The 14,270-nt window shown below is 41.9% G+C and overlaps 1 protein-coding gene across 3 annotated transcripts in view; it reads right to left on the reverse strand.

Annotated features, from left to right (window-relative positions):
* Window positions 1-264: 264 nt before the first annotated feature.
* The window catches only part of MICAL2 (microtubule associated monooxygenase, calponin and LIM domain containing 2), a 318,733-nt gene continuing 304,727 nt past the window's right edge, over window positions 265-14,270 (reverse strand). For all 3 annotated transcript variants that reach the window (XM_073578364.1, XM_073578366.1, XM_073578365.1), the window contains 3 exons: window positions 13,691-13,790; window positions 12,136-12,209; window positions 265-1,343 (listed from right to left, as the gene is read on the reverse strand). In XM_073578364.1, coding sequence (XP_073434465.1) covers window positions 1,138-1,343; window positions 12,136-12,209; window positions 13,691-13,790 — 380 coding nt within the window. In that variant the 3' untranslated portion in view covers window positions 265-1,137. The remainder of the gene's footprint in view (window positions 1,344-12,135; window positions 12,210-13,690; window positions 13,791-14,270) is intronic.

Consider the following 14,270-nt stretch of genomic DNA (forward strand, 5'->3'; position numbering starts at 1 on the left):
AACACAATATGCCTTCTTAGACTGTAAATGTTGGACGTGTAAAACAAAGCTTTAGAAAAAGCAGCAAAGAGGAGAGAGTTATCTATACCAGGGTTTCCCAACTCCAGTCCTCAAGGCACACCAACAGATCATGTTTTCAGGATTTCCTTTGTATTGCACAGGTGAAGCAATTATCACCTGAGCAATACTAAGGAAATCCTGAAAACATGATCTGTTGGTGTGCCTTGAGGACTGGAGTTGGGAAACCCTGATCTATACACATCCTTAAAATGAGAAAGGAGGTGGGGAAAGTAACGACAGTTTCAGGGATGTGAGAGAAAGAAAAGGCTACAGATATGAAGGAAAACGCTAAGGGGAAATAAGTGCAGGATAGAAGCTGTGCTGATATATGAACTAATGAAGGCAGCAGCACTATGGATACACACAGACCTCACAACCAGCCTATATTACTGGGAGAGACACTCGCAAGAGAAAAATCTGAAACTTGAGTCTGCAAACTTTCTTATCAGGGTGTTTGAAAACGAATGAAGATGTTCCCTTTAGGGCTGTTTTTACATAATCCATTTCTTGGTTTGCAAAAGTGATAGTGTCGCTATGAATATTTTACTTTTATAGTGTTTTTTTTATAGTATGTGCAGATATATATATCTATATACAAAAGGCATGTATGGGATTCACAGGACTTCATAATAAACTGCAGGAAGCCCAATATTTCTAATAATACGCCAAAGTCCACACCAAAAACCAGTAGCGGACACTGGCAAAGGTAAACACTATTATAGCTGCCCTGACCTGAACCCCAGCAATAGTCGTCATCCAGTGGCATCCAATAGCAATCATCCAAACTCTGATTTAAAGCTCTTTATGGTTCTTGGTCTTTGGTCCGTGAAGATTTAAATAAATAAATATTTCCCCCCTCTTTCCTAAGCCATGAAACCGTCAGCATAAGATACATAGTTCATAGATCCAAATATACAGGGTGAGCACCGATCAGTAAAGCCACATTATTCTCTATACAGTGACAAAGTCCATATTGTTCCCTGCCCAATGAGGAATACACAACGTATCAGCAGATCTTTTGCAGCACAGACCACAATGCAACATTTTCTGGCTTGTTGTGACCTGAATGGCAGATCTTTAATTGAACCTCCTGTTGATGGTGGTCATCTGCAGCTGGCAGTCTTTGGGGAGGGGAATCTCCAACATATTTTTTTCCTCTGAGTTTTCCCGGAGTCTTTGTTCTTCAATGCGAGTCACAAGTTGATCCCTCTGCTCGATAACTCTCATCATCTCTGCAAATATCTCTTCTTCCTCTGCAACGTCTTTCTCATCTTTGAGTGCCGCTGATGTGAGATAAATTAAAGGTGTCAACAAGAAGTAAAACCGTAGAGGAATACACAGCAAAAGGCTTCTTAACCCCTTCCCGACCTTTGACGCCACGTAGGCGTCATGAATTGAAAGCCCCCCTGCGGGTCCGGTGACCGAGGTCACTAAAAGGTCACCCGACCCGCACACAGAGGACCCTTTGTAGTTAACCCCAGGGGGGAGTGGCTTAGCTCCCACGTGCCTACGATCACTCTGATTGGTTGTTAAAAGTGAAACAGCCAATCAGCGATTTGTAATATTTCACCAATGAAATCTGGTGAAATATTACAATCCAGCCATGGGCCAATGCTGCAATAGCATCTGCCATGGCTGGAGACCGAGATGCGACCACCCCCCCCACACCGACTGGCGGGGGCGATCGGCCGCCGCCACCGACTAATGGCATCGATCGGCCGCCGCCATCATCTGCTCCCCCTCCCCTTCCCTCCGCTCCCCCCACCTTCTGATATCTCCCTCTCACACTCCACGGTGCCTCCAAAGTCCCTTTGGCAGTCCCAGGGTCGCGCCGTCCTGGATCATGGCGTGCGCATGCGCAGTGCACCCGTCGCGCTGCAGATTCATTTTTTCATTTTGATCACTGTGATAAACTCTCACAGTGATCAAAATAAAAAAAAAAAGTAAATGCACCCCCCCTTTATCACCCCCATAGGTAAGCACAAATAATAAAATAAAGAAAATATTTTTATTTTTCCATTAGGGTTAGGGTTGAAATTAGGGTTACAATTAGGGTTGGGATTAGGGTTAGGGTTGGAATTAGGGTTAGAATTAGGGTTAAGATTAGGGTTGGGGTGGGTTGGGGTTGGGATTACGGTTAGGCTTGTGGTTGGGGTTAGAGTAGGGATTAGGGGTGTGTTGGGGTTAGGGTTGGAGTTAGAGCTGAGGGGTTTCCACTGTTTAGGCACATCACGAGGTCTTCAAATGCGACATGGCGCCACCATTTATTCCAGCCAATTTTGCGTTCAAAAAGTCAAACAGTGCTCCCTCCATTCCGAGCCCTGACGTGTGCCTAAACAGTGGTTTACCCCCACATATGGGGTATCAGCGTACTCAGGAAAAATTGCACAACAACTTTGGGGGTCTAATTTCTCCTTTTACCCTTGGGAAAATAAAAAATTGGTGGCTAAAAAAAATATTTTTGTGGAAAAAAAATGATTTTTTATTTTCACGGCTCTGCATTATAAACTTTTGTGAAGCACTTGGGGGTTCAAAGTGCTCACCACACATCTAGATAAGTTTCTTAGGGGTATAATATAATCAAATAAGATCCAAAATTCTTATAGGTACCAATAACTACAATATAAACCCGTCTGTCTCGCCATAAATCCAGAAAAAGGAGCACAGAAATAGCACAAATTAAATGTTAGATAATTGTGTGGTTTATAGGAGTATATAGCCTTTTTATGTGATCCGCAATGGAGGTTTATCAGTTTGTACATATAATTGAATTGTTTTAATACTTTTTTGATTAATAAAATGATGTTTTAACTGAACATTTAATTTGTGCTATTTCTGTACTCCAAGTTCCTAGGGGGGTTCTAGTTTCCAAAATGGGGTCACTTGTGGGGGGTTTCCACTGTTTAGGTACATCACATGCTCTGCAAATGTAAACATGACACCCGCAGACCATTCCATCAAGTCGGCATTTCAAAACGTCACTACTTCCTTTCCGAGCCCCAACGTGTGCCCAAACAGTGGTCCCCCCCCCACATATGGGGTTCCAGCGTACTCAGGACAAACTGGACAACAACTTTTGGGGTCCAATTTATCCTGTTAGCCTTGTGAAAATAACAAATAGCGGGCAAAAAAATCATTTTTTTTTCCCTCAAAAATGATTTTTTTATTTTCACTGATCTGCGTTATAAACTTCTGTGAAGCACTTGGGGGTTCAAAGTGCTCACCACACATCTAGATAAGTTCCTTGGGGGGTCTAGTTTCCAAAATGGGGTCACTTGTGGGGGTCCTCCAATATTTAGGCACACAGGGGCTCTCCAAACGCGACATGGTGTACGCTAACGATTGGAGCTAATTTTCCATTCAAAAAGTTAAATGGCGCTCCTTCCCTTCTGAGCCCTGCCGTGCACCTAAACAGTGGTTTGTGACCACATATGAGGTATTGGTGTACTCAGGAGAAATTGCCCAATAAATTTTAGGATCCATTTTATCCTGTTGCCCATGTGAAAATGAAAAAAATTGATGCTATAAGAAAATTTTTGTTGGAAAAATTAAAATGTCCATTTTTTTCCATCCACGCTGCTTTAGTTCCTGTGAAGCACCTGAAGGGTTAATAATCTTCTTGAATGTAGTTTTGAGTAGCTTGAGGGGTGCAGTTTTTAGAATGGTGTCACTTTTAGGTATTTTCTGCCATATAAATAGTTTTGTAAATTTTGTTGTAAAAATGAGAAATCCCTGGTCAACTTTTAACCCTTATAACTTCCTAACTAGTGTTGAGCATTCCGATACTTGCTGTATCGGAATTCCGATACCGACTTCCGATATTTTTTCAATATCGGAATTCGGCATCGGAATCGGAAGTTCAGTTGATTGACGGCCTGACGTCATCATGATGCGCGGTGTGTGCGCATCATGATGCGCCGTCATTTCGGGCCTTCCGGGGGTCTCTGCCGGCCTGCCGGGGGGCTGTGCCGGCCTGCCGGGGGGCTGTGTGGACTGCCCGGGGTCTCTGCCGGCCTGCCGGGGGGCTGTGCCGGCCTGCCGGGGGGCTGTGCACCCTGTGGGGGTCTGTACCGGCCTGCCGGGGGGCTGTGCCGGCCTGCCGGGGGGCTGTGCTGATGTCCGGGGGTCTGTGCAAGCATCGTCCGATGGGACTACAAGTCCCATCGGGCGATGCCTGCTACCATGACAGTGATTGACACATTAGCCAATGATGGGACAGTAGTAGTCCCATCATCCGGCTAATGTGTTAAATGTTAAAAAAAAAAAAAAAAAAAATACTACATACATACTACATGCTACATACATACTACATATATACTACATGCATGCTACATACATACTACATGCTACATACATACTACATATATACTACATGCATGCTACATACATACTACATGCTACATACATACTACATATATACTACATGCATGCTACATACTACATGCTACATACATACTACATATATACTACATGCATGCTACATACATACTACATGCATGCTACATACATACTACATGCTACATACATACCACATATATACTACATACATACAATACATTCATACAATACATACATAGACATACAGTACATATAACATAGAGTAACATACTTACCAATACTTGTCACATTGTTCCCCGAAGCCATTGTCTTTTCCGGGATAAATATTAACATAACAAACCACAAAAATACTCACCCACGATCCGAAGCAGTCCACGAGTGTGTCCCACGACGATCTTGGGTAGAGAACTGCAGCATCAGATGATGCTGCCGTTCTCTACGGGCTGCAGGAATCCAATGACGGAAGGTAGGTATCCTTCCGCACTGTATTCCTCCGCCACTTAAAAAAAAAAAAGTCCCTAGTCTCACTTTATGCCATTGCTGTGTGGGAAATTCCCACACAGCAATGGCATAAAGTGAGACTAGGGACTTTTTTTTTTTTTTAAGTGGCGGAGGAATACAGTGCGGAAGGATACCTACCTTCCGTCATTGGATTCCTGCAGCCCGTAGAGAACGGCAGCATCAGCTGATGCTGCAGTTCTCTACCCAAGATCGTCGTGGGACACACTCGTGGACTGCTTCGGATCGTGGGTGAGTATTTTTGTGGTTTGTTATGTTAATATTTATCCCGGAAAAGACAATGGCTTCGGGGAACAATGTGACAAGTATTGGTAAGTATGTTACTCTATGTTATATGTACTGTATGTCTATGTATGTATTGTATGAATGTATTGTATGTATGTAGTATATATGTGGTATGTATGTAGCATGTAGTATGTATGTAGTATGTATGTAGCATGCATGTAGCATGTAGTATGTATGTAGCATGCATGTAGCATATATGTAGCATGTATGTAGCATGCATGTAGTATATATGTAGCATGTATGTAGTATGTATGTGGTATGTATGTAGCATGTAGTATATATGTAGCATGCATGTAGTATATATGTAGTATGTATGTAGCATGTATGTAGTATATATGTAGTATGTATGTAGTATATATGTAGCATGCATGTAGTATATATGTAGTATGTATGTAGTATATATGTAGCATGCATGTAGTATATATGTAGTATGTATGTAGTATATATGTAGCATGTATGTAGTATGTATGTAGCATGCATGTAGCATGTAGTATGTATGTAGCATGCATGTAGTATATATGTAGTATGTATGTAGCATGCATGTAGTATATATGTAGCATGCATGTAGTATGTATGTGGTATGTATGTAGTATATATGTAGTATGTATGTAGTATATATGTAGCATGTATGTAGTATGTATGTAGCATGCATGTAGCATGTAGTATGTATGTAGCATGCATGTAGTATATATGTAGTATGTATGTAGCATGCATGTAGTATATATGTAGCATGCATGTAGTATATATGTAGTATGTATGTAGTATATATGTAGCATGTATGTAGTATGTATGTAGCATGCATGTAGCATGTAGTATGTATGTAGCATGCATGTAGTATATATGTAGTATGTATGTAGCATGCATGTAGTATATATGTAGCATGCATGTAGTATATATGTAGTATGTATGTAGTATATATGTAGCATGTATGTAGTATGTATGTAGCATGCATGTAGCATGTAGTATGTATGTAGCATGCATGTAGTATATATGTAGTATGTATGTAGCATGCATGTAGTATATATGTAGCATGCATGTAGTATATATGTAGCATGCATGTAGTATATATGTAGTATGTATGTTGCATGTAGTATGAATGTAGCATGTATGTAGTATGTAGTATGAATGTAGCATGTATGTAGTATGTAGTATGAATGTAGCATGTAATTTTTTTTTTTTTTTTTTTTTTACATTTAACACATTAACCGGATGATGGGACTACTACTGTCCCATCATTGGCTAATGTGTCAATCACTGTCATGGTAGCAGGCATCGCCCGATGGGACTTGTAGTCCCATCGGACGATGCCTGCACAGACCCCCGGAGCCTGCACAGCCCCCCGGCAGGCCGGCACAGCCCCCCGGAGCCTGCACAGACCACCGGCAGGCCGGCACAGACCACCGGAGCCTGCACAGACCCCCTGGCAGGCCGGCACAGCCCCCCGGCAGGCCGGCACAGCCCCCCGGCAGGCCGGCACAGCCCCCCGGCAGGCCGGCACAGCCCCCCGGAGCCTGCACAGACCACCGGCAGGCCGGCACAGACCACCGGAGCCTGCACAGACCCCCTGGCAGGCCGGCACAGCCCCCCGAAAGGCCCGTACAGACCCCAGAGAGGCTGTACAAGGGCAGGAAAGGGTTTTTCTTATTCCGATACCGGAAGTCCCATAGACTTGAATGGGACTTCCGGTATCGGAATCGGCGATACCGATACTTTTTTTAAAGATCGGCCGATACCATCCGATACGATACTTTGAAGTATCGGATGGTATCGCTCAACTCTATTCCTAACAAAAATAATTTTTGTTTCCAAAATTGTGCTGATATAAAGTAGACATGGGAAATGTTATTTATTATCTATTTTGTGTCACATAACTCTCTGGTTTAATAGAATAAAAATTCAAAATTGCAAAATTTTCACCAAATTTCCGTTTTTTCCCCACAAATAAACGCAAAACTTATTGACCTAAAATTTACCACTAACATGAAGCCCAATATGTCACGAAAAAACAGTCTCAGAATCGCTAGGATCCGTTGAAGCGTTCCAGAGTTATTACCGCATAAAGGGACACTGGTCAGAATTGCAAAAAATGGCCAGGTCATTAAAGGGGTTGTCCGGGCTTTTCACATAATCTCAGTGCATATCTGGGCTGCAGAATGTTGACAATGAGTAATTTACCTTCTGTGGGCAGTTTGCACAGTTTCCAAGATATGATCTCTTGCTTCTATGAAAAACGTCCAGGGGGGGTGTGTTCTGGCATTGAAATGAGAACTGGTCGTTTCCTCCTCACTAGTTTCACTTTCCACAGATCACTGTTCAGCGTGTGTCTGGGGGAGGAGCAGCTGCGTGGTCCTGGTCTCTGCACTGAGGCTGCTATAGGGGGAGGATTTGTTACTGTGTGAGGAGGGATAGGCTTGTTCATGTGGACGGGGAGGGCCTGTTGCTATGGAGGGTGGGGTTGTTGCTATAGAGGGCATGTTTTTAGTAGAGTAGGAGGAAATGACCAGTTCTTATTTCAATGCCAGAACACACACCCCCTGGACGTTTTTCTTAGAAGCAAGAGATCATATCTTGGAAACCGTGCAGACCTGCCACAGAAGGTAAATTACTTATTGTCAGCATTCTGCAGCCCAGATATGCACTGAGATTATGTGAAAAGCCTGGACAACCCCTTTAAGGTCAAAATAGGCTGGGTCATGAAGGGGTTAATTCAGAGATCAGTAGAAGGGGGCTATCCTATCTACGTGTACAACCCCTGGCAAAAATTATGGAATCACCGGCCTTGGAGGATGTTCATTCAGTTGTTTAATTTAGCAGAAAAAAAGCAGATCACAGACATGGCACAAAGCTGAAGTCAATTCAAATTGCAACTTTCTGGTTTTAAGAAACACTAAAAGAAATCAAGAACAAAAAATGTGGTAGTCAGTAATGGTTGTTTTTTTTAAACCATGCATAGGAAAAAAATTATGGAATAACTCAATTCTGAGGGAAAAAATTATGGAATCATCCTGTAAGTTTTCATTCCCAAAACTAACACCTGCATCAAATTAGATCTGCTCGTTAGTCTACATCTAAAAAGGAGAGATCACACCTTGGAGAGCTGTTGCACCAAGTGGACTGACATGAATCATGGCTCCAACACCAGAGATGTCAATTGAAACAAAGGAGAGGATTATCAAACACTTAAAAGAGGGTAAATCATCACGCAATGTTGCAAAGATGTTGGTTGTTCACAGTCAGCTGTGTCTAAAATCTAGACCAAATACAAACATGGGAAGGTTGTTAAAGGCAAACATACTGGTAGACCAAGGAAGACATCAAAGCGTCAAGACCGGAAACTTAAAGCAATATGTATCCTAAACAGGAAATGCACAACCAAACAAATGAGGAACGAATGGGAGGAAACTGGAGTCAATGTCTGTGATCGAACTGTAAGAAACCGCCTAAAGGAAATAGGATTTACATACAGAAAAGCTAAAAGAAAGCCATCATTAACACCTAAACAGAAAAAACAAGGTTACAATGGGCTAAGGAAAAGCAATCATGGACTGTGGGTGACTGGATGAAAGTCATATTCAGTGATGAATCGCAAATCTGCATTGGGCAAGGTGATGATGCTGGAACTTTTGTTTGGTGCCTTTCCAATGTGATTTATAAGGATGACTGCCTGAAGAGAACATGCAAATTTCCACAGTCATTGATGATATGGGGCTGCATGTCCGGTAAAGGCACGGGAGAGATGGCTGTCATTACATCTTCAATAAATGCACAAGTTTATGTTGATATTTTGGACACTTTTCTTATCCCATCAATTGAAAGGATGTTTGGGGAGATGAAATCATTTTTCAAGATGATAATGCATCCTGCCATAGAGCAAAAACATTCCTTCAAAAAAGACACAAGGTAAATGTCATGGCCTGCAAATAGTCCGGATCTCAATTCAATTGAAAATCTTTGGTGGAAGTTGAAGAAAATTGTCCATGACAAGGCTCCAACCTTCAAAGCTGATCTGACAACAGCAATCAGAGAAAGTTGGAGCCAGATTGATGAAGAGTACTGTGACACTCATTGAGTCCATGCCTCAGAGACTACAAGCTGTTAGAAAAGCCAGAGGTGGTGCAACAAAATGCTAGTGATGTGTTGGAGTGTTTTTATGTTGGTTTGTTTTTCATGATTCCATAATTTTTCCCCTATGATTGGTATAAAAAAGTAACCACTACAGACTACCACATTTTTTGTTCTTGATTTCTTTTACTGTTTCTCAAAGCCAGAAAATTGGCATGTGAAATGACTTCAGTTTTGTGCCGTGTCTGTGATCTGCTTTTTTTCCAACAAAATTAAACAACTGAATGAACATCCTCCAAGGCTGGTGATTACATAATTTGCCAGGGGTTGGTTGTGTATATATATATATATATATATATATATATATATATCACACACACCTTCTCATTCAAAGTGTTCTTTATTTTCATGACTATGAAAATTGTAGATTCACTCTGAAGGCATCAAAACTATGAATTACCACATGTGGAATTATATAATTAACAAAAGAGTGTGAAACAACTGAAAATATGTCTTATATTCTAGGTTCTTCTGAGTAGCCACCTTTTGCTTTGATTACTGCTTTGCACACTCTTGGCATTCTGTGGATGAGCTTCACGAGGTAGTCACCGGAAATGGACTTCCAACAGTCTTGAAGGAGTTCCCAGAGATGCTTAGCACTTGTTGGCCCTTTTGCCTTCACTCTGTGGTCCAGCTCACCCCAAACCATCTCGATTGGGTTCAGGTCTGGTGACTGTGGAGGCCAGGTCATCTGGCGTAGCACCCCATCACTCTCCTTCTTGGTCAAATAGCCCTTACACAGCCTGGAGGTGTGTTTGAGGCCATTGTCCTGTTGAAAAATAAATGATGGTCCAACTAAACGCAAACCGGATGGAATAGCATGCCGCTGCAAGATGCTGTGGTAGCCATGCTGGTTCAGTATGCCTTCAATTTTGAATAACTCCTCAACAGTGTCACCAGCAAAGCAACCCCACACCATCACAGCTCCTCCTCCATGCTTCATGGAGGGAACCAGGCACGTAGAGTCCATCCGTTCACCTTTTCTGCGTCGCACAAAGACACGGTGGTTGGAACCAAAGATCTCAAATTTGGACTCATCAGACCAAAGCACAGATTTCCACTGGTCTAATGTCCATTCCTTGTGTTCTTTAGCCCAAACAAGTCTCTTCTGCTTGTGGCCTGTCCTTAGCAGTGGTTTCCTAGCAGCTATTTTACCATGAAGGCCTGCTGCACAAAGTCTCCTCTTAACAGTTGTTGTAGAGATGTGTCTGCTGCTAGAACTCTGTGTGGCATTGAGCTGGTCTCTAATCTGAGCTGCTGTTAACCTGTGATTTCTGAGGCTGGTGACTAGGATGAACTTATCCTCCGCGGCAGAGGTGACTCTTGGTCTTCCTTTCCTGGGGCGGTCCTCATGTGAGCCAGTTTCTTTGTAGCGCTTGATGGTTTTTGCCACTGCACTTGGGGACACTTTCAAAGTTTTCCCAATTTTTCGGACTGACGGACCTTAATTTCTTAAAGTAATGATGGCCACTCGTTTTTCTTTACTCAGCTGCTTTTTTCTTGCCATAATAGAAATTCTAACAGTCTATTCAGTAGGACTATCACCTGTGTATCCACCAGACTTCTGCACAACACAACTGATGGTCCCAACCCCAGTTATAAGGCAAGAAATCCCACTTATTAAACCTGACAGGGCACACCTGTGAGGTGAAAACCATTTCCGGTGACTACCTCTCGAAGCTCATCAAGAGAATGCCAAGAGTGTGCAAAGCAGTAATCAAAGCAAAAGGTGGCTACTTTGAAGAACCTAGAATATAAGACATATTTTCAGTTTTTTCACACTTTTTTGTTAATTATATAATTCCACATGTGCTAATTCATAGTTTTGATGCCTTCAGAGAGAATCTACAATTTTCATAGTCATGAAAATAAAGAAAACTCTTTGAATGAGAAGGTGTGTCCAAACTTTTGGTCTGTACTGTGTGTATATATACATATATATATATATATATATATATATATATATATTATATGCCAGAGCTGCACTCACTATTCTGCTGGTACAGTTACTGTGTACATACATTACTCATCCTGAGTTACATCCTGTATTATACCCCAGAGCTGCACTCACTATTCTGCTGGTGCACTCACTGTGTATATACGCTACTTATCCTGTACTGATCCTGAGTTACATCCTGTATTATACTCCAGAGCTGCACTCACTATTCTGCTGGTGCAGTCACTGTGTACATTCATTACATTACTGATCCTGAGTTACATCCTGTATTATACCCCAGAGCTGCACTCACTATTCTGCTGGTGCAGTCACTGTGTACATTCATTACATTACTGATCCTGAGTTACATCCTGTATTATACCCCAGAGCTGCACTCACTATTCTGCTGGTGCAGTCACTCTATATACACTACTTATCCTGTACTGATCCTGAGTTACATCCTGTATTATACTTCAGAGCTGCACTCACTATTCTGCTGGTTGCCCCTCATTATTAACAATTTTGTGACTTTTTACACCAGTCCCAGATAGCTTGGGCAACTTTATGAAAACTACACTTCCTTCGTCAGGTCTGGTGAACAAAGTGCCAGTCTTGATGAATTGGGGACTGTCACTTCAGTTGAGCTCCTATAATACAAGGCAGCCAACATACTGATAGGGAACATTGGGGACAGTGCTGATAATGCCTGTAAACAGCTGTGGAATTAATGGCGCTATATCAGTGAGATATATATAAACTCTGTTACTGTATCAGATGACTGTATAACATGACAAGCGCTGTGCAGACACTGAACAAGCAGGCACATGTGGGAGATTTCAGTTTTGCAACTAGACACACAATATATATAAACTTACAGTTAATCATCATCTTCTCTCGCAGTTTTTGTTCTAGTCGTCCCTGTTGATCCTCCAGCTCTAACTCTCTAGCTCTGTGGAAAGCACAAGAATGGATCACAACTGTGTCATTAATGAATGAGAATTAACTTGCTTCATATCTACATCATATTCAAGGTGGAAAGATTCTTCTTTCCATCCAGAAACTGAAACCCATCCTGAGCCTGTCCTACAGGAAGAGTGTACTACATAGTAACGAACCATCTGTGTGTAGGACATGATCAGGCATGAGTTATTACTTTAAAGGATCATATACAAAGTGACCTATTTTTAAATCAGGTCTTCTGGTTAAATTATTTTTTTTGCAGTTTTATTTATTTTTCCTAATGTGATCTGAATTAAAAAAGTAAATCACACTAATCTATAGTTGTTGTTTTTTTCAGGTTCATACTTCCTATTATCTCAGGAATAGTGTTCACCAGTTTCCTTATTTAAAAATAAAAGTAAAAAAGGTACCAAAGATTAACAGCGGCACGAGAGTCTGTTAATGGTGGGATCAATGGGGTTTTGTCTGTCTCAGCATGTCTTATGAGGACATTTGGCAATGTTCTGAAGGTAGTATGGTCGCATACGACCACTCTGAGGCTCTATACAGTGGAGGCGTGGGCACACTTTGTGCTGCGATATGGTGTTCAGTGTGGCACTCATTATAAGTTTATAGGGGAATCATCTATGGGTGCAGTATTACAGTTCTGTAAAATTAGACTGGTGTAATATAAAAAAAAAAAAAAAAAAAAAAAAAAAAAAAAATCACATCTGCAAATTGCGGACATAAGTGGCTCCGTGTGCTCGTCTGCATAGCGGACTGGTGCAGGAGCTGGCCTTTTTACTTTTTACTTAAAATGGATCAGAGTAGTGCAATTTTTCCACTTGGATCTGAGATCTATATGGCAAGTCACCCAGGTGCACTAACACATAAGCTAGAATTGGTCAGTGTCTGTGCTGCTGTTGTTTTGCGCACAGGAACTGCACATGGATCAAAAATATGTTAGTGTGAACGTACCTTAAGAGGAATAATAAAAGACACTACACAGCCCCCACTAATTAAAATGCTACAGTCTGGGGTAACACATAACTTGGTTAATGTAAGTGGACGTGTGGCGCCTAACCGTGCACTTATTGCTGTGTGAACATTAAATGGGAGCACTGTCTCATTCTCATTAGTCGTGCTGTGCCCGAGATTACAAATCTGTTTTTGTAGCCTCCGGATTTAAAGGAAAAATAAATAAAATATTTATTTCTCTGGCTTCTCCGTCTGCGGGTGAAGTGGAAAGAAGCGATTGTAGCTGTTTGCGTTGCATATTATTTCTTTCCCTCTCGCTATGCTAATGAGCAGAATCTATGCGAGGAGTTAAAGCTTCAATTTAGTGCGGTAATAAGATCTGCATGCGGTGGAAAGACAATATACACCTGTGCGGATGGCCAAAATTAATAGGTTCCCATGTTTCCCCCTCCCCCGCCAGCCTATCCCTAAGGATTCATTGTGCATCCTGATGGCGAGCGCCACCGAACTTACACGGATAAGAGCTCAGACTCGTAACGATTCAATTTACTCTTTTCTAGGGCGAGCTGGAACCAGTCGTGCAGGAGCCGGGTCTCATCCTGTGCGTCTGAATCTGTTAGAGAAATGAAGAAGGGAGAACGCCGGTTACGCGGCTTCGCTCTGCGTTAGGCGGCTGTTTTACATGCAGTTTGCATGAAATGTGTTTACTGCCATGATAAACGGTTTAGTATGCGCATGTCCCAGTCATTTGCTTTTTTCTTTTTCATCTTGTTCCGTCAGGTGATGGGAGGAAAGGTCGACATTAAACTAAAATTTACTGATGGTGCAAAAAAACAAAAAAAAAAAAAACAAAAAAAAATGAAAAAATTACCTTTTTAATCTGCGGTCCGATCATCCAAAAAGTATGGTAACTTGGTACCTTATTATGCATTTTTACAAAACTGGAAGCAGGGATATACCGGAAGAGAAAGGGTCCCACTGCAAAGATCAAAAGGATCCTGGCCAGGGGTAAACGTGCTAGACCCATAAGTTCTGGAGTAATCGGACTTGGTATTTAGCCAACCAAGGATTAACCCCCTCTCCTCTTGGGCCC

The sequence above is a fragment of the Dendrobates tinctorius genome, unplaced genomic scaffold (assembly GCF_039654945.1).
Source record: "Dendrobates tinctorius isolate UK_male_01 unplaced genomic scaffold, ASM3965494v1 ptg000059l, whole genome shotgun sequence".
Classification (NCBI taxonomy): Eukaryota; Metazoa; Chordata; class Amphibia; order Anura; family Dendrobatidae; genus Dendrobates; species Dendrobates tinctorius.